This window comes from Aotus nancymaae, unplaced genomic scaffold (genome assembly GCF_030222135.1).
Source record: "Aotus nancymaae isolate 86718 unplaced genomic scaffold, 86718_ANA_hifiasm-v0.15.2.pri h1tg000007l, whole genome shotgun sequence".
In the NCBI taxonomy this organism is placed as follows: Eukaryota; Metazoa; Chordata; class Mammalia; order Primates; family Aotidae; genus Aotus; species Aotus nancymaae.
Window position 1 is genome coordinate 29,448,375 of NW_026988418.1, and position 23,071 is coordinate 29,471,445.

Consider the following 23,071-nt stretch of genomic DNA (forward strand, 5'->3'; position numbering starts at 1 on the left):
CAAATGAGGCAAAAAATAAATGAACAAGAATGTTTCAAATAATGAGAAATGCAGTTAAGTAAATAGAATAAGATGATATGGTGTGAAAAGGTGTGCAGAAGGAAGTGTTACGATAGATTGAGTAGACCAGAAAACTCTCCTGAGGAGCTGACATTTGCTCTGAGGCATCAATAATATGAAGGAGCCACTTTGTGAAGAATCAGGGAGAGGATGCTGAGCAGAGCCAACAGCAAGGTCAAAGAGCCTGTGGCAAGGAAACTTTGATTTGTTCCAAGAAAAGGACGGTCAGTGCAAAATAGAAGCAAGAAGGAATATTGTATAAAAGGAGATTAGAAAGCAGAGAGCAGATCATGGAAACTCTTATAGGCCACCATAAGGATCTTGATTATATTTTAAATGTGATGGACAGCTACAGAAGATTTTAAAGCATGATTTAGTTTATAGTTTTTAAAGTTTATTCTGATTACTGTGTGTAAAAGAGTTTATAGACTCAAAGGATGGAAACAAGAAGACCAGTAATGTTGAAAAAAAATCCTGATAACAGATAATGATAGCTTGAATGAGGTTTGAAATCATTAAAGTGAACAGAATGTACAAGGATAGGACAGATGTTGGAAATAGAGCCATCAGGACTTGCTGATGGATTAAATGCATCATGTGAGGGAAAGAGAGGAATCAAGGACAATTCCAGGTTTTTGGCGTGAGCAACTGGCTAGACAAGAGTGTCATTGATTGAGATGGGAAGGACTGAAAGAGCAACAGACTTAGAAAATAAATAATTCTGTTTTGGCCATGTGACATCTAAGATGCATACAAGACATCCGTGTGTAAAGTTGAGTAGGCACTGGATATATGAGTCACTGCATTTATTTACATTACCCCCAAGGGCTTCTAAGTTTGTGTCTCTGGTATAGAATGTAGGTTAAAACACTGGTTCAGGAGTTAAAAAGATCTTTGTTTGAATCCAGTTTTTTATACTTACCAGCTCTGTGACCTTGGGCAAAATTCTTAAGTTGTCTAGACCTCAGGATCCTCATCTATATAATGAGGTTAAAATATTATGTATCTCATAAGTTGATTGTGAAGATTTAATAAGTTGATTTATGCAAAGTGCTTAATGAAGTGTCTGGAAAAATATAAATATACAATATGTATAGGGATTATTTATTGAACATCTACTCTGAGATATGCCTTTTGTATATATTACTTCACTTAGCCTTCCCACACTCCTCACATCAGCTCTACCAGCTAAATATCATTCTACAGGAGACTGAGAACAGATTGATACAAACACAGAGTTATTTTTCACTTTTCAAAGAAAATGTACCTACCTGCATGCACTACCCCTGACTTATCAACCTAGGAAGCATTTCTATGAAGCTGAAATGGGTATCTCTCCATTGAAATCTAGATATTTTAAATCTAGCTGCCTACCTGATATCTTTTCTTTGATGTCTGTCATTTCAGGCTTGATGTGATCTGATCTCTACCCTAAACCCAAATCTTCCTCTGCTGACTTCCTCATCTTAGTTGAGGACCTCTTAGGCCTTCTGATTGCCTAGGTATGACACCCTGTAGTCATCATCAGACCCTGTCTTTCTCACACATGCTTTATGAAAGCTTTATATGAAATGACTTCATGGTGCCCCACCCTCACTTCCTGCTACTCACCCCTCACTCACTTTGCTCCCTCCACACTGGCCTATTTGCTGTTATTTGAACACACCAGGCATACTCTTGCTTTTGTACTTACTGTTTCCTTGGCATGACACCCAAATACTCTAGACATTCCCCCAGACATCTGTCTTGTTAACCTGACCACCTGTTCGAAATTAAAGCTCTCCTGGCACTATTTCCATTCCCCTCACCTTCCCCTGGCTCATTGGGAGAGACACTATACTCTCTGAAGCCAGTTTCTCTGGAGTCAGTTCTTCTCTCAGTAAAGGTACATTGGTCGTCTGCCTGCTGACTCAGCCCCATGTCATGCATTAGGGTTGTCTCTAGCTGCAATAATAAGAAACCATACTATAGTGACTAAACAGGGCTTTGTCTCATGCATCAAGAAGTTCAGGGGTAGGTAGTCTGACGGCTGACATGACTCCATGTGTCACCAAAGATTCAGAATCCTCTTTTCTTATTTTTCTACCATCCTGGTGCTTAACCTCAAAGCCATACTATTGCTATTGATTGTCTATGAGTTCCCTATTTCAGGCAGAAAAAAAGGAGGAAAGGGTAAAAAGCAAAAGATAAAGGAGTTACCCTAGGTTGTAAAGCTTGTCTTCCATAGGCTGCACTATCTGCAATTGCTGATTTTCAGCTATTTTTAACCTATAAAATGTCAATTTCATATGGTCTGACTTATTATTTGGGAAGGAACACCATCGGCTTCCACCTGCATCTTATTGGCCAGAACTATGCCACTTGGACACTCTCAACCTCAGGCAGAGCCGGAGACAAAAGATTGTGTGAGCCTTTAAGGCACTCAATTCAGTGCCTGTCTTCCACAGTATGGTTCTTTTTGAGTTGCCAATCTTCCATGAACTTATTCAGCTTCGTGGCTTTGGGCCATCCCCTCAGAGCCTCTGTTATAAGGCGGCCATTACTCCTTCACAGACATGGGGGTTCATAACTCTTCACTAAATCTGTGCTCCACACCTCAGCACATGAAAACTTTCAGGTCTCCTGTGTGATATCTACAGATTTTGAGGAATTACATTTCAGAGACTGAGGGAATAATGACAGAATCTAGGACGTTCTGTCTAAATAAACCCTACTGCCATTTCTATTCTACCACATTTATCCTTTGCTGGTGTGTCTGAAAAAACCCGCAGAGCTGAACTTCTAAATCTTTATATATATTATTTAATCTACTCCTCACAGCAAGCTTTTAGCTCTCTCTTCTATTGCTATTTTATACATGAGGAAACTAAGTATCAGAGAGGTTAAATCCAAGGCCTTTAGCTAGCAAATGACAGTACTTCTATTCAAACGCAGATCTGCCTCAATCCAAATCCTCAGCTGATCCATTTCATTAAATTGCTACTAAGTCTTATAGACCTTTCCTGGGGCAATCATTTTCTTCTATATAGGACTCCTGGAACCACTCTGAGTATTTTTAATGAGGTTGACAACAAAGGGAAGCTTAGAAGTTTCTAAGCAGTCACTCCCGTAGAGTTGCTTAATTTGCCCTAATTCCTGGTTTTTGCATCCCCTGTCCTAGGCCCTTGCTCACATATGGACTTGAACTTGTGGAAAGGTCAAAAATGATATTCTAGATGGAGGTATAGTCTTGTAGTATGAAGAACATAAGCAGAAATGAGTAAATAAAGCTCTAGGAGAGTGTGATTCAGCTCAATTAAAGGATAGATAAGCAATGATGGCACATAAGCTTAGAAGGTAGAGTTCAAATCATACCATTAGGATTTTGACTGCCAGGCAGAAAAGTTTGATCTTTCTTCTATTGGCAATGTTGATGTATTAGAAGTTTTGGCACAGGAGAGTTAAATTTTACTTTGGGTTTTGTGCTATAACTTAAAAAAATGTGAAAGTTTGAAATTGTCTTGAATACAAGGCAAGCATAATAATCCTACCACTGGGATTACAAGGCAAATTTGAAAGTTTTGTGACATTTTCTGTTATCATTTCTTTTTTCCAAGATAGTGATGAGATTTAACTTTTGCATCACAAAGACTGTTAGCCTTTAAACAGACAAAACAGAAAATCCCTCTGTCTAAATTCAATTTTCCTTGTAAGAACAAAAGTTGCTCCTACTAATATTAAAAAATAAATGACTGTAAGCATCTCCCAATTCAATGTTAAAATAGTTGCTGGCCAAGCATGGTGGCTCACGCCTGTAATCTCAGCACTTTGGGAAGCTGAATCAGGTGGCTCACAAGGTCAGGAGTTTGAAACTAGCCTGGCTAACATGGTGAAACCCCGCCTCTACTAAAAATACAAAAAGTAGCCAGGTGCAGTGGCATGCACCTGTAATCACAGCTACTCAGGAGGCTGAGGCCAGAGAATCGCTTGAACCCGAGAGGTGGAGGTTGCAGTGAGCCGAGATTGCACCACTGTACTCCAGCCTGGGCAACAGAGAAAAGATCTGTCTCGAAAAAAAAAAAATCATAAATTATAATTCAGCATGACAAACAAAATGAGTATTATGGTTTCCTTGTCTTGGTAAAATGGTTATGCTTCAGAATATAATTTTTTAAAACATATTGAAGAATATTAAAGAATTTAAGTGACTCATGAATAAAATTGAGAAGCTACACACAATAAACTCAGCTAGACCCTTTAAGGTAATGTTTTTTATTGTTCCAAGTAATGTCACATTATTGAGGTGGCACAGAAAACAGTAATCCATCTGTGAGTCAGAAATATGTGAATCAGCAATACTGTTGACGAGCCCTCTGTCCTTCTGATTACTCAAACTGATGTTTTGATTCAACTGAGTAATTTACCAGTAAGTTAAGATAATTGAGTATTAAAAAGGAAATCCATGTTGAGAGAATTGGTTGTGAAAAGACGAAAGGAGGAAATGGAGTTATTGACAGAGCTGGGAGGTATTCAGGGATGTCTCTATCAAATAAATCAACCCTTCAAATGACTTGTTTTACTGTTTGTGATTGAGTGAGCCCAAGGACAGGCATCTAAGAGAAGCAGTTTGAAAGGAATGCTTTGCGAATCTTTTTCCTCAAGTACTTAAATTTGAAGGCAGTAACTGTTGCTACTATTCAAAGGATGGATTTGTAAAATAACAATGCTTCTTTAAAAACAGGTGTCTGATTGGTATTGATATCTGAAGAGGAAAATAAACTCACATTGGTTAAAAAGTAAGGACTTCTCTGTTCACTTCAAAACACTGCTCTTATATCCCTCTTTGGAAACGATTGCTATGGAAAGAAACGCTGAAGCCTATCACAGTGATCCAGGATTTTTATACTCCATGTGAGTGTCAAGTGTGAGTGAGGTAAAGAAAGGACTGTCACAGTTCCTCAAGGATACTGTCATGGTGAGGCCATCTCCCAAGCCTGATTGGCTCCACCTTAACTTGGCTTTGGGGAATGAAATCGGGGACTGTCCAGACCGATAAAGGGCAAGCTAAGACCTGCTCATAGGCATTTGGTTTAAATTACAGGAAGATTAAATTTCTAAAAATAATGACAAAGAACAGTAAAGCCTGGAGACTGCCTGAGCTTTAATAGAATCATCATACCATTTATTTTTGGAATGTTGACGTTTCTGAAACTCCTCAGATGCAAAATCAATGCTAAGTAGTTTTACAGAAATTGGATGCATTTTCCATAAGATTACCCCTAGAGCGCAGGACAGTGACGTGCAAAAGCAGTGCAGACACAGTGCCTCAAGTACACTGCAAAGTTCTGTCTGGGTGCCTCTCCTACAGCACCTGGCATCAGTAACACATTTCCAGACCTTTTTCTGTTAAACTGCTGTTTTGCTCTTTGGGGGATACACAGTGCGCTAGCTTTGTCGTCTAGCTAGATTGGTAATTCTTCATATTCTTTCTGTAGTTCTCACTGTTTACACATTAGGGAGGCATTGGTGAATAGATTGTATTCTATATCATGATAAAAGTTTGATAAAATCACCTAGGAAATTGATATAGAACAAGAAAAGAGCGTAAAGCTGAGCCGGGGACCCTCCAACATTTAGAATTTGAAAAAAAGTTAGAGTTTGGAAAAAGACCTAGGAGAAAACTATAGGAAGAAGACCAAGACTATAGGAGAAAAACCAGGAGGAGATGATACCTTGAAAGTCAAATGAAGGATAACTTTGGTCAAATATTCCTGATACTTGAGAAAGATAGTGACTGAGAATCGACCATTGGTTTGGACAAGATGTAGGACACTGATGACCTTGACCAGAGGGATTTCCTATGAAGTGTTGTGGACCAAATCCTGATTCTAGGGTGTTGAGAAGGAAATAAGTGTTAAGGAAATGGAGACAGCAATAAAGACAACTTGTTAGAAAGTTTTGTTTAAAAGGAATTACTGGAAAATGAGGCAATGGATGGAGGGGTGCATGGGATAACCACAAGTCTTTTTTTAAAAAACATCTTTTTAAGGTACAAATGACATGCCAAAAATGCACTTTTTAAAATGTACAATTCAGACACATATACATTCATGAAACTATCACTACATTTAAGACAATAAATATAGTCATCAAACCCAAAAGTTTCTCTTGGCAACCCCTCCGACCTCTCCCTAAGGCCACCACTTCCACCCCCGCTCCTCCCCAGGAAATTACATATCTTCTTTCTGTCACCATTGATTCGTTTTATGTTCTAGAATTCTATAAATGGAATTACACAGTATGTACTCCATTTATCAGACTTATTTCACTCAGCACAATTAGTTTAGGATTCATCCATGTTGCTGCAGGCGTCAGTAGTGCATTCTTTTTTATTGCTAAGTGATATTCCACTGTATGGGTATATCACAATTCATTTATCCATTCACCTGTTACATTTGGATTGTTTCCAGTTTTTTTTTACTATGCCAACGCTGCAATAAATATTTTGCATCGACTATTATATCATCGATTAATAAAGATTATTTTACTTCTTCCTTTTCAGTGTAGATGCTTTGATATTTTTGTCTTCCCTATTGCACTATGTAAAACCTCCAATAAAATGTTGAGTAGAAGTGGTAAGAACAGGCATTCATACCTTGTTGCTAATTTTATGGAGAAATAATTCAGTTTTTTATCTTAAAGGATAATGTTAGCTGAAGATTTTCACAGATGCCATTTACCTGGTTGATATGTATATCAACAAATGATAGCTAGCAAATGACAGTGCTTCACATATATGTGTGTGTGTGTGTGTATAAAGAATGGGTGTTGAACTTTGTCAAATGCTTTTTTCTTCACCTAAACAGATTATATGTATTAGATTATATGTATGTTGGTTTTTTTTCAGTCTGTTAATGTGGAGAACTACATTGATTTATTTTTTTGTGTTATAACAACCTTGCATTCCTTGGATACATCCTACCTTACTCCCTACTTAATCATAAGGTGTCATCCTTTTCATATATTATTAGATTTGATTTGATCTAATTTTGTTAAGAATTGTTCCATGTGTGTTTGTGGAGATATTCTTTTTTTTTTTTTTTTTTTTGAGACAGAGTCTTGCTCTGTCACCAGGCTGGAGTACAGTGGCACAATCTCGGCTCACTGCAACCTCCACCTCCAGGGTTCAAGTGATTCTTCTGCCTCAGCCTCCCAAGTAGCTAGGACTGCAGGCGCGCACCACCATTCTCAGCTAATTTTTGTGTATGTAGTAGAGATGCGGTTTCACCATGTTGGCCAGGATGGTCTCGATCTCTTGATCTTGTGATCCACCTGCCTCAGCCTCCCAAAGTGCTGGGATTACAGGCGTGAGCCACCACACTCAGCCTATGGGGACATTATTCTTTTGAGTGATTGTCTTTGATTTTGATATCAGAGAAATCCTAACCTTATACAATGAGTTGAGAAATATACCTACCTCTTCAATTTTCTAAAATGATGTTTAGAGCAGTTTAATTTTTTAAATATTTTGGGCAGAAGTCACCTGTGAAATTATCTGGGCATGCAGTTTTCTTTATGGAAATGTTTTTAACTTTAAAATTCAATTTCTGTAATAGATACAGACATAATCATGTTATTCCTTTCTTCTTGAGTGAATTTTGGTAGATTGTGTTTTGCAAGGAATTCATCTACTTTATTGAAGTTGTCAAAAGTATTGGCCTAATTTTTTTTTTTTGAGATGGACTCTTTTGCTGTCACCCATGCTGGAGTGCAACGATGTGATCTTGGCTCACTGCAAACTTTGCCTCCAAGATTGAAGCGGTTCTCCTGCCTCAGTCTCCCAAGTAGCTGGGATTACAGGTGCCTGCCACCATGCCTGGCTAATTTTTGTATTTCAGTAGAGAGGGGGTTTCACTACGTTGGCCAGTCTGGCCTCAAACTTCTGACCTCACGTGATCTGCCCGCCTTGGCCTCCCAAAGTGCTGGGATTACAGACGTGAGTCACTGGACCCAGCCTGGCATAAATTTGTTTATGATTCTTTATTATCTGTATAATATCTTTAGAATCTATCCTGATATCTCCTCTCTCATTCTTTTGGTAACTTGTATCTCTTTTTTTTTTTTCTGCTAAGTCTGAGTAGAGATTTGTCAATTTTATTGATTACTCAAAAATCGGTTTTGGCTTCATTGATCTCTCTCTCTCTCTCTCTCTTTTATTTGCACTCTATCTTTATTTTTTCCCTTCTGCTCCCTTTGTGATTTATTTGCTTTTTCTTAAGCTAGAAACTAAAGTCATTTTTAAATTTTTTTAATGAAGGTATTTTAGTGCTGTAGATTTCCCTGAAATTACTGCTTTAGCTGCATCCTACAAATTTTAACATATAATGTTTTCATTTTCATTCAGTTCAAGCTACTTTTAATTTCTCTTTTTATTATGTCTTTGGCTCATGTGTTATTTTGACTGGGTTTAGGTTTCCAAATACTTGAGGCTTTACCAGAAATCTTTCTGGGTTTGATTTCTAGTTTAACTCCATTCTGATCAGAAGATAAACTTTGCATGACTTCAATTTTTTTTAAATGTTTAGAGAATTGTTTTATAGACTAGAATGTCAGCTATGTTGGTGATGTTTCATGCGCACTTGAGAAGAATGTCTATTCAGCTATTGTTAGGTGTAGTGTTCTATCATGTCAATTAGTTGAATTGAGGGTGTTGTTCAAGCCTTCTATATCCTTACTGGCTTTTGGTCTATTTGTTCCATCAATTATTGAAGCTATAATTGTGTATTTTTCTATTTCTTTTTTCAGTTTTATCAGCTTTTGCCTCATGCAGTTTGAAACTCTATTATTAGGTACAGAAATATTAAGAATTGTCATATTCTCTTTAAGAACTGACTCTTTCATCATTATAAAATCATCCTTTTTATTCCCGGTAATATAGACATTCTAGATTTATGCTGATTAGTGTTATCATAGTTTATCTTTTTTCATTCTTCTCCTTTTAACCTGTTTGTGTCTTTATATTTAAAGTGGTCTATTATAAGCCACATGTAGTCAGGTCATGCTTTTTTAATCCATCTTGAAAATGTCTTCCTTTTAAATGTGATGTTTAGACCATTTACATTTAAAGGTAATACTGCCATGGTCGAGTTGAAATCTACCATATTGCTATTTGTTTTCTATTTGTCTTATCTGTTCTATTGGAAAAAAGAAAAATTTAGACAGATTAAATTTAACAGAGTTTAATTGAGCAAAGGTTTTTTTCAGAATCGGGCAGCCCTCGGACCAGAACAGTTTCAGAAAGCACCGCTCCACAATGTGGGCCAGTAGCATTTATTCAGAGAAAGCAATAGTAATGTACAGAAACAGCTTGATTAGTATGATTAGTTGGCCGTCTGTGATTGAGGCTCGGCTGCTGTGGTTGGCTGAGCTCAGCTGTTTGTTACAAAAGTATAAGCCTAAGTTAAGCTTTCAGTTAGTTTATATCCTTAAACATACAGAGGAAGCTTCAGGCTAGATTTAGCAGTTGATTCTATGCTTTTCCTCTTTTTCTTCTCCTTTTTGGATAGTGGTTTATTTTCTTTGTTCTTCCATTTTCTTTGTTAGCTTATTAGGTATAGCTCTTCATTTTTAAAATTTTAATAGGTACCTTAGGATTTAGAGTATAAATTTTTAGTTTATCACAGTCTGCCTTCAAGCTATGTTCTACCACTTTACATAAGTTTAAGAATCTTCAGAATATACTTCTGTTTCCCCCTTCTTTGCCTTTGTACTCTTGTCATATAGTTTACTTCTACATATGTTATGAACTTCACAGTACATTGTTATTATGTGTGCTTTTCAAGCACTTATCTTTTAAAGAGATTTTAATAAGAAGAAAAAATGTTTATTCCTTTGTATAGAACCAGATTTCCATCTGGTATCATTTTCCTTCTGCCTGAAGGATTTTTAACATTTCAGGTTTGCTGGAGATGATGAATTCCTTCAACTTTTGTATGTTTGATGAAAGTCTTTTTACTAGTTATATTTTTGGTTTGTGTGTTTGTTTGTTTTTGATATAAATCTTTACAGCTTGATTGTTTGCTCATGTGCAAAATGGAAAATGATGATGCAGAAGAGAGCAGATGTATGCAGAAGAGTAGACCATAGGTAGGTGAGGGAGGGCAGGGTTTAGGACAGAGGAGTTGGCTTCTGATAAAATCACAGAAATGTATTTATAGTATCAAGAAGAAAGACAGAATAGATGTTTACACATGTGAGTTGATTGATCCGATAATGGACCCAACCAAACTGGGTTTAAATCCATGATGCTCCATTTAATAACAAAGTGGTCGTCAGCAAGTTATTTAAACCCTTTGAATCAGAGTTTTCACGTCTATAAAATCAAGTTCCTTCCTTCCTCACAAAGTGATTAGAGCAATGAAATCAGGTAATGTATACCAAATGTACAGCACATGGCCTGGCACATTGTACCCACTCAATACCTGTGAGAAAAAAATACATAGCTTTTCTATGCTTTACTGCCTAAGTACAAGTGAAAAGACTCTGAAATACCGTTTTTCCACTTTTACTTTCTCTACTTCCCCTTTTCTCACCTCTCCTCCCTTCCCAAAAGAACATATTTAAAATCCAAATGCCAGGCTGTCTGCAGGTGCAGTGTTCAAGACTGGTAACATTTGGAAGCCAGATGTTAACTGACATAAACACTATTAAGTGCTGTGTAGACTGGAGGCTGAGGCATTGATTTCCAATTTTATGATTATTATTTGAATTTACAGCGAACCATACTGCCATTCCTTCCACCTCTCTACCTCCACCAAAAAGAAAATATATGGCCTATTCATTCTCAAGAGAATGTAAATTGTTTTTAAAAATACAAAGTTCTAGAAATGTTAAGTAATGCTATTTCATAAACCTGTAACTGAAAATGCACCCTCGATGTGCACCTCAACACCTCCCTGGAGCTCTCCCTGAAAGGTCAAAGACTTGTGAAATTTGATCTGAAATCCAGTCCCATTTTCTGAAATAAACCCAGAGTAATAATGACAAAAGTGCTTCAAACCTGGGACAAGTTTTTACATCAACTTATATTTTAAATCTGAGTTTCCTTAGACTTGGTGTGGGAGCTGGCCCAATGGCAATAAATAAATAGCCTTTCTCTGAGTAAAAAAATACTTAGTAAAAACAGGTTGGGTCTGCTGTGAACCACAGAGGTTATTGTTGGTGTTTAATGCACTCACACAGTCAATTATTCATTCATTAATCTATTGAGCAGACATTTGTTCATAACCTGCAGGATGTCCCAGGAAAGTGCCAGGCACTAGTCAATATACCGTTAAGTGCAACAGATGGGCCTTGTGGGGCTTAGAGTTGTATGAGAGAGGAAGGCAATAAAAGAGAAAAAAAGACAAATTAATATAGCAAAAAGCTTTAATAGGTACTATGAAGGAGACCTACTTAAATAATGGGTTATGAAGGAACTTTTTAGATGACTTAAACTAAAGTTTAAAGAATGAGAAGAAGGCAGCCATCCAGAGAGTCGAGGAGAAAACAAACAGAAAGACCAACATTTATTCATTCATTCACTCGAAAAATATTTATTTAGCACTTTTTACCAGCCAAGAACTGTTCAAAGCAAAGCAGATATACCAGGAAGAGAAACACACACGTGCAAAATTGCTGAATTGAGAAAGGATTTGGCATGTTCTAGAACAGAAAGAAAGCCCCTGAGGCTGATCACACTGAGCAGGGGACAGTGTGGTATTGGATGAGGATGAGGGGGGTGGCAAGGGCTAGATTATGTGAACATTTGTGATCCATGATAAGGAGCTTGGATTTTATCCTACAGGCAATGACATGATTTATTTTTGTGTTAAAAGATTGCTCTTGAGCCAAGTGAGCGCAGTGGCTCATGCCGGTAATCCCAGCACTTTGGGAGGCTGAGGCAGATGGATAACCTGAGGTCAGGAGTTGGAGACCAGCCTGACGAACATGGTGAAACTCCATCTCTACTAAAAATACAAAAATTAGCTGGTGTGTTGGTAGGCGCCTGTAATCCCAGCTGCTTGGGAGACTGAAGCAGGAGAATCACTTGAACCCAGGAGGTGGAGGTTGCACAGAGCCAAGATAATGCCACTACACTCCAGTCTGGGGGACAGGGTGAGAAAAAAAAAAGATTGCTCTTGTTATATGGAGAAGGTTTGGAGGGTGGGGTGTGGGGCAGTGGAAGTGGAGAGCTCCATGGGTGGCTATTCCAGTTCAGACGAGAGAGATTAATGCCCTGAAACCATGGTGGCAACAGAGATACATAAAACTGTATAGTTTGGATATATGATGGATAGTACTTATTGGTCAACTGAAAAGGAGAAAGGAGGTTGAGAAAGGAAGTAAAATCATGGGTGATTATGGTTTTTACAACTGAGTAGATGGTGGCTCCGTTTACTACGATGAGGGAGAATGAGTGAGTAGGTGGTTGGGAGCAGGGAATGAAAACTAAGGGGAGGGAAGGATGGGATAAAGATTAATCTAAAGTTTCCTAGCCAAGTCTTGAAGAATTAAGTCAATCCAAAAATCTAATTCATTATGTCATGTGGTTACTATGGCCCCATCACTGGAATATATAAACAGAAACTAAATGACCACTTACCTACGATATTTTAGATAGGGATTTCAAATGGATATCTAGAACTGATTTTCAAATGGTATGTGAGAACTTATAAAAGAAAGTAGCAATTTATTGAAGCCATCATTACTTTAGTAAGAACTAGTTTTCCCAGATCAATCTCATTTCTCTAATTGATCTTGAGCTACTGGAAGCTGGTGCCATATTTCTTAATAGAAATATTTATTAATAGATTGTCTTATTGCAGAGCTACTTCACTTATGAATTAAAGCATTTATACTTTATTAATAAAGCATTTAACTATTTCTTATGATAATTTTGTTTTTAAATGGAGAATGTAGCCTGGAAAATATTGAGCTAGTAGAATATTTTGTAAACTCAAAGTGCACACTAGGGCAGAATCAACACAAAGCCATCCTCTTTCCCTGGCCCTTTATAATGTCTATATGCAAAGCTCACCCCCACACAAAATTATTCTCTTTTAGAGGACCCTTGCTTTTCCTGAGAATTACTGTCCTATAAAAAGTGGTTATTACTGTTAAAAGTTGTAACATCCTTTAGGGGTTTTAGTGGATATAAATTTGAAAGTGAATCTGTGAAATTTCAGCCATAATTAGAAAACATAAAGAAACATATACTAAGAATAAGAGGGCAAAGGTCATGTAGATGGTGTGCCCCATCCCCGTATGCCTAAATTCTCACGCGACTTCCACTTCCGCCCTTTTGGCTCTCTGATCAAGCACCATGGCGGTCGACAAGAACAAGTGCCTTACAAAAGATGGCAAAAGGGAGCCAAGAATAAAGTAGTTGATCCATTTTCTAAGAAAGATTGGTATGATGTGAAAGCACCTGCTATGTTCAATATAAGAAACATTGGAAAGACCCTAGTCACCAGGACCCAAGGAACCAAAATTGCATCTGATAACCTCAAGGGTTGAGTGTTTGAAGTTAGTCTTGCTGATTTGCAGAATGATGAAGTTGCATTTAAGAAATTCAAGCTGATTACTGAAGATGTTCAGGGCAAAAACTGCCTGACTAACTTCCATGGCATGGATCTTACCAATGTGTTCCATGGTCAAAAAATGGAAGACAATGATTGAAGCTCATGTTGATGTCAAGACTACCGATGGTTATTTGCTTCATCTGTTCTGTGTTGGTTTTACTAAAAACGCAGGAATCAGATACTCGACACCAACGGGTCTGCCAAAACCGGAAGAAGATGATGGAAATCATGACCCAAGAAGTGCAGACAAATGACTTGAAAGAAGTGGTCAATAGGTTGATTCCAGACAGCATTGGAAAAGACATAGAAAAGCCTTGCCAATCTATTTATCCTCTCCATGATGTCTTCATTAGAAAAGTAAAAATTCTGAAGAAGCCCAAGTTTGAATTGGAAAAACTCATGGAGCTTCATGGTGAAGGTGGTAGTTCTGGAAAAGCCACTGGGGATGAGACAGGTGCTAAAGTTGAATGAGCTGATGAATATGAACCACCAGTCCAAGAATCTGTTTAAAGTTCAGACTTATAATAGTGGCAAATAAAAAGTCTCATTTGTGAAAGAAAAAAAGAAACATATACTTTATAATTCCTATTTCTGAAAAATTTTTTTACCTGGAAATAGATGGACAGAGCATTTTTGTAAGCCTGCTAGAAGTAATACTCCTATATTTATGAAGAGGAAATGTTCCGTACATATGGTCTTGTTCTCCTTGTGCATTAAATAGTGTGATATAGGAACAACACAATGTGAAACTACTGAAGAATCACACTAAGATATACTCCTAAGCATTTGAAATAATTTTTTTAAAAAAATGATACTTATCTTACAATTTCAGTAGAAAAACTAGGTGTTGATACTGTTTTTTGGTTGTTCACCTATTTATTTAGTGAAATGTTTACAACCCAAAAAAGGATCTCAATCAATAAATAAAATAACTTGCAAAATATATTTATCATCAAAATTGAAGTTTTCTAACAAAAACATTGAGAGGTACTTGTGTCATTTCCATCTCTCACCCCATCAGTACCCAAGGATGCGAATGATTGCTGCTGTGTGTGGTCATTGGCCCTCTCCTTTGGGCTTGGAGCCCTATGGAAGGCATTCTAGCCCCTCCTTGCAGGTGTTATTTGGTAGCACGTCCCCAGTTCTTCTTTATGGAGCTAGCTAGGGGTTGATTAGGGTAGAAGGCAAGAAATGAGTCTGTATCCCATATCATTCACAGGCAATCTTGTTGATGAACATCTATGCTGTCTGTGGTGGGTATCAAGCGGAGTTTATAAAAATTCCTTGACCTCAAACCATTCATTCATTCATTTCTTTATTCAACAGACATGATAGTCAGGGCCTTTAGCACTTGGGTTAAAAGTAAGAAAAAGATTCAAACCTAAGTATCATCTGACTCAATTCTTCAGTCAAAAGAAGTACAGAAATGAAGACAGGAAAGAACTCAAGGGCAAGTTTTACCACCACCTCTATCTGATCTCAACTCAAACGATACCACCTGAGAAAGATGGATGGTGTCTCCTGGTGAAGTGCAATGGACAACCTATATGGCTGGATACAGTGGACCTGCTGACTACCCAAACTAAAGAAACAGTATTCTCTCTGTCTCTATCACACTATTATGTTTTATTTTCTTCATAGTATTTCTCACTATCTGAAACTCTCTTGCTTTCCTATTTGTTGGCTATCTTTCCCCCAGGGACCTTGTTTCATACACTGCTGTATTCTTAGGTGGAGAACAGCGCCTTGTTTCACAGTGGGTGCTTGCTAAATATTTGTTGAGTAAATGAATGCTCATCACCATTAACATAAAACCACAGTTGAGAACCAACATTTTTTCTATCTCCAAAATGTCTGTGAGTTGTCTAATCTTAAGGGGTACCTCAGAGATATACCTCACAGCTTCATTTCAGTGGGAAAAGAATGAGGTGTTGGGGGCAGGATACAGGGAGTCCCTGTTTCATTTCAGTTAGTTTCCCCACAGAGCTGGAAGTAGAAGCCAGATCCCTAGAATCTCAGAGCTCTTCAGCATTCCTGTGCTACCTCTGGTTAAGCCTTTTTGTGGGGAAAGCAGTTTGGATTACGGCCCTGAATGTAATTTTCAAAGCCCCTGGGAAGAGGAGAAAGCAATGGAAGCTGCGTCTAGACTTCAGATGAGCTGAACATCAGAGTTCTTCTTCCTAGTCTATGGAAGGGAAGTCATAGACTTTGGAACTGAATTCTTAGGGCATAACTGTAATATTCTGCTGTAGCTGTGGCCGGAGGAGTTCTGCCTGCCTTTGGCTAGGACATGGACTCTCTAACAGGCTGGCTGTGTTTTGCACAGCTTAGTCCTTCATTAGAAATTAGGACTGGCTGCAGCTTGCAATGATGAATTATAGAAATATTTGTCATTGTCATTGTGGGTAAAAACATGTGTGCCCGTTAAACTTCTCGGCTATAGGGATCACATAGTACATTTGAGGTGATGGTCAATATAATCACTTAAGCAAATGGATAAATAGTTATTTGTTTTTATTAAAATGATAAACAAGCATTTGAAGATGCTAGTTTCTTTTCCTTTTTCTTTTTTTTTGAGACAGAGTCTCACTCTGTTGCCCAGGCAGGAATACAGTGGTTCATCTTGTCTCATTGCAATCTCTGCCTCTGTATTCAAGCGATTCTTCTGCCTCAGCCTCCCAAGTAGCTGGGATTACAGTTAGTTTCTGAGTACAAATGAGGAGACTATATTCCAACAGAACTTTAAAGAAACAGCATTTTTTTCATGACTATGCTTCCCTCCACAAAACACATACTCTATACAGAAACATACAGCTTATTATAAATATAACATTTTTCATAAGCAAAAACTCCTGAGATGGAGTTCCTGGGATACTGCAGGGAGGGTGGGGAAAGAAGAACCTGGTGACTGACTCCCTTTAGAAACTCCACTGGGGTCATCACCTGCCAGAGGTTTCAATCCAAATGAAACTGTCTTTTTGTCAGATGTGAGATAAAACTATGAGATCTTTGCATTCATCTAACAAATATTTGTTACGTGCCTTTTAGTGTGATAGTCAGCTCTAGGCCCTGGGAATACAAAACTGAATGAAGGTTTAATTCCTGCTTCAAGGCCACAGTCTGGTGGAATGAGAGAGAGAAGTAAACGGAGGAGTACAGTCTAGCATGGCAGATCCTGAGATCAAGGAGTCTGAGGGGACATCGGAGGGGTCAGGGCACAGATTGTAAGGTGTAATGAAAAGAGGTCACCCCTTAGGATTTTTCAAATGAAGCTTCACATTTTGGAGCCTCCATTTTCTCTTCTTTGAAATGGGACAAAGAGATTAGCCGGCCAGCGTTGTGATAATTCAAGATATAGAAGAGACTCAGTGAGTAATTTTTAAGGAAAAAAAAAAAAGCAAAATTGAGACAGCAAGAGCTCTCTCCCAAAAGGCAGTGAAACATTCTGTGGACCTGTGGATTTAAACCTCTTTTGTGGCATTCACAGTCTTTCTAGCGGGTTATTTGTTAGAATACCAAAGAAGCCCACCTAGAGAATGACTAAATTGTGAAAGAAAAATCTCCTCTGGTTTGGAAATGAATTATTTCTAGGATGTTGCTCCATGAGTCTTTGTTACAGAAATTGGAGTTTGAGCAGGTAATTGCAGATCGGGAAACAACCACCCTGGGGACAATTGCAGGCAATTCTGTGACCACCTGGCTTAACTTGAATTCTTGGAAGTAGAGCTTCTCTTAGGTTAATCAAAGGTTTCATGGTACACCTTGTAGCTCTTTTCTTTATCCCTGATTTTTCCTCCCAGGCTTATGAATAAGGTTTCAGTTATGTTTCTCCCGCCAAGACTGCCCGCCGCCCCACCTGCTGAACTTGGAGGCTGTGGCTTGCAGCCTGAGGACAGTGTGACAGTCTGCTGCCATCTGCTGGCTCGTGCGTCACCAGCTCCAGCCTGGCTTTGCAAGGATTCCCCAGGAATGGAAACCACCAGGAGAATAACTGTGGGGCAGAGAACGTTCCTGCTTATATTGAAAAACAAAGAGATGAGAGGATGGCAGACAGAAGCCAATATAAGAAGGCTTGTTCCCTCCTGGGAGTTTGTGTAAAGATGCGACCGTCTCAAACAGCAAGCCAGTGATATTTCTATACAGATGTGTTTTGCTCAGGGAGAATACAGCAGTGCTTTCTTAAAAAATTATTTTGTTTAGATCACTGTCTCACAAGGCCAAATAAGTAAATTAATATCACATCTCTATAGATTCGTTTAAAGAAAACAGCAGAAACGTATTGCAGTGGGGTCTGAGGGAGGCAGAGAGGGGAGGGACTGGAGAAACGTTTCACAGTACGTTCCAGTATATTTTAGTTGGTTCTGTCCACATTTTGGAGACCTACTATTTACAGGTCTGACCCAGATGCCTGGGATCCAAGAATAGTAATACTCAGTAATATTGAGTCCCTTCTGGCTTGGTGATAACAATGTATTGGGGAGCAGTACAGAATTAACATAAAATAGAGAATTAAAGTAGAAGTCCAAGTACTGTGATAAAGTACTATGGTAAAGGAATCTAGAAGAGCACAGAAGAGGAGCGTGTATCAGGATCAAACTAGACTGCAGTGTCAGAGAGATTGTACTATGGGAGATGGCATGAACTGAATTTTGAAGATACTGGCTTGATGGAGACCATGATGGGAAAGACATTCCAGTTATGGGGAGCACCACTTCTAATACAGCCCATCACCTACCATCACTGCCTGCAGGAGCTGAGAACACTAGATACAAAGCAAGAGAAGGCTGTTAAAACATTAGGTCTCAGATGAGCAATTGGTTCAGTCCAAGGATATCAGCAGAAGCAGGGAGAAGCAGGCAGATCCAAGTGAGCAGGCAGCACAAATAATCCTGAAGATCAGAGAGCAGAGCTCGGAGGGATCTCTGGTCCCAGGGAAAAGGCCACTTGCCATTTCTATAGGTTGGCTATGAGCCACCCCTTCCAGACAGGTATAAGTCACAATCAAATATTCAGAAACTTGTGTGTAACTTCCTCTCTTAATCTATCTGAAACTTCCATGTGACTTCATTTAAATGTTGAAGTAGCTACAAGCTCAAAGGTATCAACTGCAACATTATTCAGAATTGCAAATATGATAAGCAAGAGTAGAGAAAATGCTTGAGAAAACTGTGATACAGCAACTGAATGAAGCAGCTCATGGAAAATGCTAATTCTGAAAACTACAGCACACAGCAAATACTTGTGAAAAAAATCAAGATTCAAACCTGCGGGAAAAACATTCAGAATAGAAAAAAACAAACTGCTAGTAATGATACTATTCTTTTCTCTATTGTCTATGTTGTCTATAATATTCTTATATTTCTTTTATAATGATTTTTAAAAATATAAAATAGCCTAAAGGTGAAACGTGTGTCCTAATGAAGGCCGAGGCAAAAATTACCCTAAACAAATAATGGTCCTATTTATGTTTTTGTTTCTGCTACTGTAGATTTCATTTTCTTCCTAATTGTATTTCAGTATGTGTGGTATATTCATTTTGCTTATTAAGCCTGTCCTCAGTCTTCCCCTTGCCCACACCCCTTCTCACTCCCTGGATCTGTGGGATGTATTGTGATGTCTGCCTGCTAATTTTGCTGTGACTGGGGCTGGTGTCTGGTTGGTGATTCATGTTTGTTCCAAAGCTGTATATCTGTGTTGGTTGCTTTGAAGCAGTGCCCCAGGGAATATGAAAGGCCATTTGTCTCCCTAAGACTGCTTCTCTGCTTCTTTGCATCGGAGACTTCTTCCCTGGCTTCTTTTAAATTCCAGCAAGCTCTCCTGTGAGTTTAAGTAGGGTAAGAAGGAAAGAGAACAAAAGCAAACAGGAGCAACACAGAGAGAGCTGTGGAGTTAGGGTCTAACCTTAGTTTATCTGGCAGAAGTGAACTTCTTGGATTCTAATACTAGGGACAGAATGCCTGTGACTTTCACTTTAAGAGTACTGCTTTGTGTACTTACCCTCTGCCCACTAGGAATGCCTTTAGCAAAAAAGAAGGCAGGATGAGCCTTGGTGGAAACCCTCAATGGAAAGAGTTCTGAGAGCTCGGTGGGCATACCCACTTGGCACCTCCTCTAAGATTTTAGCACAGATATACACAGCAGTGGTATTCATAATATTTAATGGCTGGCACTGCATGAGCACTGACAAATTAATGGACACAGGCACAGTGCTTTCAGACGCCAGTCCTTTAGTTACTGAATCACTGGGAAGTCCAGCTGATCCTGGAGGGCCGGGAGCCGTGGCTGGATGCTAAACTGTTTAAAAAGTATGTTAGTGTTTTAATATCCAGAAATGTTGTACAGATACATACCAGATGAATAACAACATGAATACATGAAATTTCTCAACTCATACCCACCATTAAGTTTTGTGTAATCCCCCCTGTTACTTTTTAAGAATCTACATACTTTGCCCTTAAAAAGTTTCAGAGCCCATGACCCAGTGGTTCTATGGGATTTGGGTGGCACATAAAAAAGCTCTTATCCACAAAGGGGCTCTTTATTTTGCCAACAACTACTACAGGTCTCACCTAAGAAGTGTTTGCAAGTTGCTTCATTATATTTTTGCTTGCTGCAATGTATTTGGCTAACAACATAGCTCTGCCAGGCAGGCTGGCAAACAGGCTGGTAGTATGAGCGACTGCCCACCTGCCTGTCTGCCAGCAGTCTTTGAAAAGCAGCCCCATCCCAGATTGTTAGCCTACTGAGAAATTCCATCTATAGTACCTTGAAAGACCATACACATATTGGATTGTTATAGCTGTTCCTTGGCCTTTCACTCAGACATTATCACTTGCTGCTTCTTATCAGGCACCTGGAGTTTGTGGGTTGCCCAAAAGCAGCTTCTCAGAATGGTCTCTGGGGAAGCATTATAACCCTACCTTCTGTCATTTCTTCTCCTCATATTTCAAGGAAACCTACAGCTTCAGGGTAATTTGCCGCCTCCCTGTTTTCATTTAAGATAGGAGCCAAGGTTGCTTATAGTCTAACCGACTCTTTATGTACCAAATTCTTTTGGTTGTATACGGAGGCTAAAGGGGAATTTCATTCAGTTATTCATTGGGCCATTCAGTAGCTATGTCATTAGGAAAGTCTGAGGTTGTAAGGAAATTAGTTGGAAAACGTGAGTCTTCTAATTCTGCTCTACGAGTTACTAGCCTATGACTTTGAGCAAGGTATTTACATCTTGCTAAGCCTCATTTACCTCAAATGTAGAGTGGGATCACCTTATATACTTCATAGGGTTGTTAGGAGTAAATGGAATAATGTATTGGGAAGCACTTTGTCAAGTGAAGAAATAGAAGCAAAATGCACCCAAAGGGAGCAGGTTGTAAGAACTAGTGAAAGACAAGAACCAAGAATGTAGACATAAATTATGGCAGCTGAATTAGTATACAAGAAGTTCACTGTTGTGGTCTGATTTGGAAGAGAGCATTCTCAGCCCCATATCTTTTGTTCAACATCTCTCTTCAAAGCTTCAGCTCGGGAGCAGTGAGAGTTTTGGAGAAATACTAGGGAATACGGTTACTGTCAATTTGAGGCTAAGATAAATTGTGTGTGCAGGGAAAAATGCGTATGTAATGATAAAGGAGAATGTGAAAAGGGCACAGTGCCCAGGGAAATACCAGGAGCGGGGATATAGAAAACAAGAGACAAAATCTCTACTGCTCCCATCTGTGTGTTTGTTGATTAGAGCTTGTTCAAACCATTCTGGGCTTGAGGGCACCTTTCTAGAGTGAGAAAGACTGATGGCAAACCTCATGGCACTCTTCTGCGGGAGCCAGTGAATGCACCCTCCCCCAGAGACAAAGCTCTGCAGCCTTGGAGACTAATTTGGTGTTATCAGATTAATTAAGTCATTTTCTGTGGTTAAATTTGCAGATGAATATTAAATCTTAGGTTGGGCCTCCCATCTAATCAGCCAGCGGAGGTTGTCAGGATGACACTTTGTTCCTGAAACATTTAGAAATATGTGTATTGTATATTTAATGAGACTGTGATATTTATTCATGACAGGAAGAAGTCTTACAGCCAGGAAGCCTTATTCATGTGATTGTTCAGTGTCTGACACCTAGAGCTGTGCTGAATTCCCCCTCTAGAGTTGCTTTTCTCACCAAGTTGTTGTATGGGTGACACCAATGCTTAATTTGTCAAAGTTGCTCATGTCACTGAAAGGCCATGGAGTTTGCTCCTGGGTGCAAGTTATGGCTCCATTATTTGCTAATGGTGGGCATGGGTAAATAACTGAACTTCCTTGAGACTCAGTTTCCTATACATGAAATGAGAACAATGACTGCAACTCCAAGCTGTTTGGAGGATTAAAACTGTACATACAGTTTTATGTAAAATGCTTAGCAAATAGTACCTGCCACACATTGGTTCTCAGTATATACTATGTGTCCTCCTCCACAGTTATCATGTGACCAGACTTTCCTGCTTTCTCTTTAAGCTTTGATGTGGAAAATGGCCCTTCCCCAGGTCGGAGTCCACTGGATCCCCAGGCCAGCTCTTCCTCTGGGCTGGTACTTCACACCACCTTTCCTGGGCACAGCCAGCGCAGAGAGTCCTTTCTCTACAGATCAGACAGCGACTATGACTTGTCACCAAAGGCAATGTCGAGAAACTCTTCACTTCCAAGTGAGCAGTAAGTACAAGCTCTGTCTGGCTTTCAGTCTCACACTTACCTCATCTCTAGCCCTGTCACAGCGGCAGCAACAATAGTTCCCCTTTAATCCATGGGAAGGATGGAGGAAGAAAATGAATGTGAGCAGGAGTGACATGATGACCGTTTTAAGGACATTAATGCTCTATAGCATGAGGAATAGGCAGCTGGGTGTTAAAAAGAGTGTTAAAAATCCTAGGCACAGTGTTCAGTTTACATCTGTTAGTGATGCCTTTAAAAATTTTTTTATTTTGCTTCATTTCCTGAATTGCTGAGTCATTTACAACATGAGAACCTTAACACATTTTATACCTCACACTTGAATTTTCAGCCGCATATGCAGTTTTCATGAGGCTCCAGCAAAGAAGAAAAATGGTGACTGGTTACATGCATGCTGTCTCAGTGGCCTTTGCTTGGTGACTTTAGTAAGCTGCCATTTGGCCACATGCCTGTGTTCCTTCTCTGGAACCTTAACACAATGCCCACTTGTTGCCTGGCTCCTTGGTGAGACACAACACACTCCACCACACTATGAAGCACAGCTGATATTTCTGTTTTGCTGCTATTAATTGTATATCTATTAATTTTTATTTAAAGAACAAGGACTAGGTTGTATCATCCATTTATTAAATTTCCAAAACCAAATAAAATTGGATTCTGGAATTCATGCCTTAAAAGATTTCTGGGCACAGATACAATTGATTTTAAT

At 38.9% G+C, this 23,071-nt stretch overlaps 1 protein-coding gene across 5 annotated transcripts in view; it reads left to right on the plus strand.

Annotated features, from left to right (window-relative positions):
* PDE4B (phosphodiesterase 4B) overlaps window positions 1–23,071 on the plus strand; it is a 568,971-nt gene that overhangs the window by 422,185 nt on the left and 123,715 nt on the right. For all 5 annotated transcript variants that reach the window (XM_021667780.2, XM_064372453.1, XM_064372454.1 and 2 more), the window contains one exon: window positions 22,150–22,344. In XM_021667780.2, coding sequence (XP_021523455.1) covers window positions 22,150–22,344 — 195 coding nt within the window. The remainder of the gene's footprint in view (window positions 1–22,149; window positions 22,345–23,071) is intronic.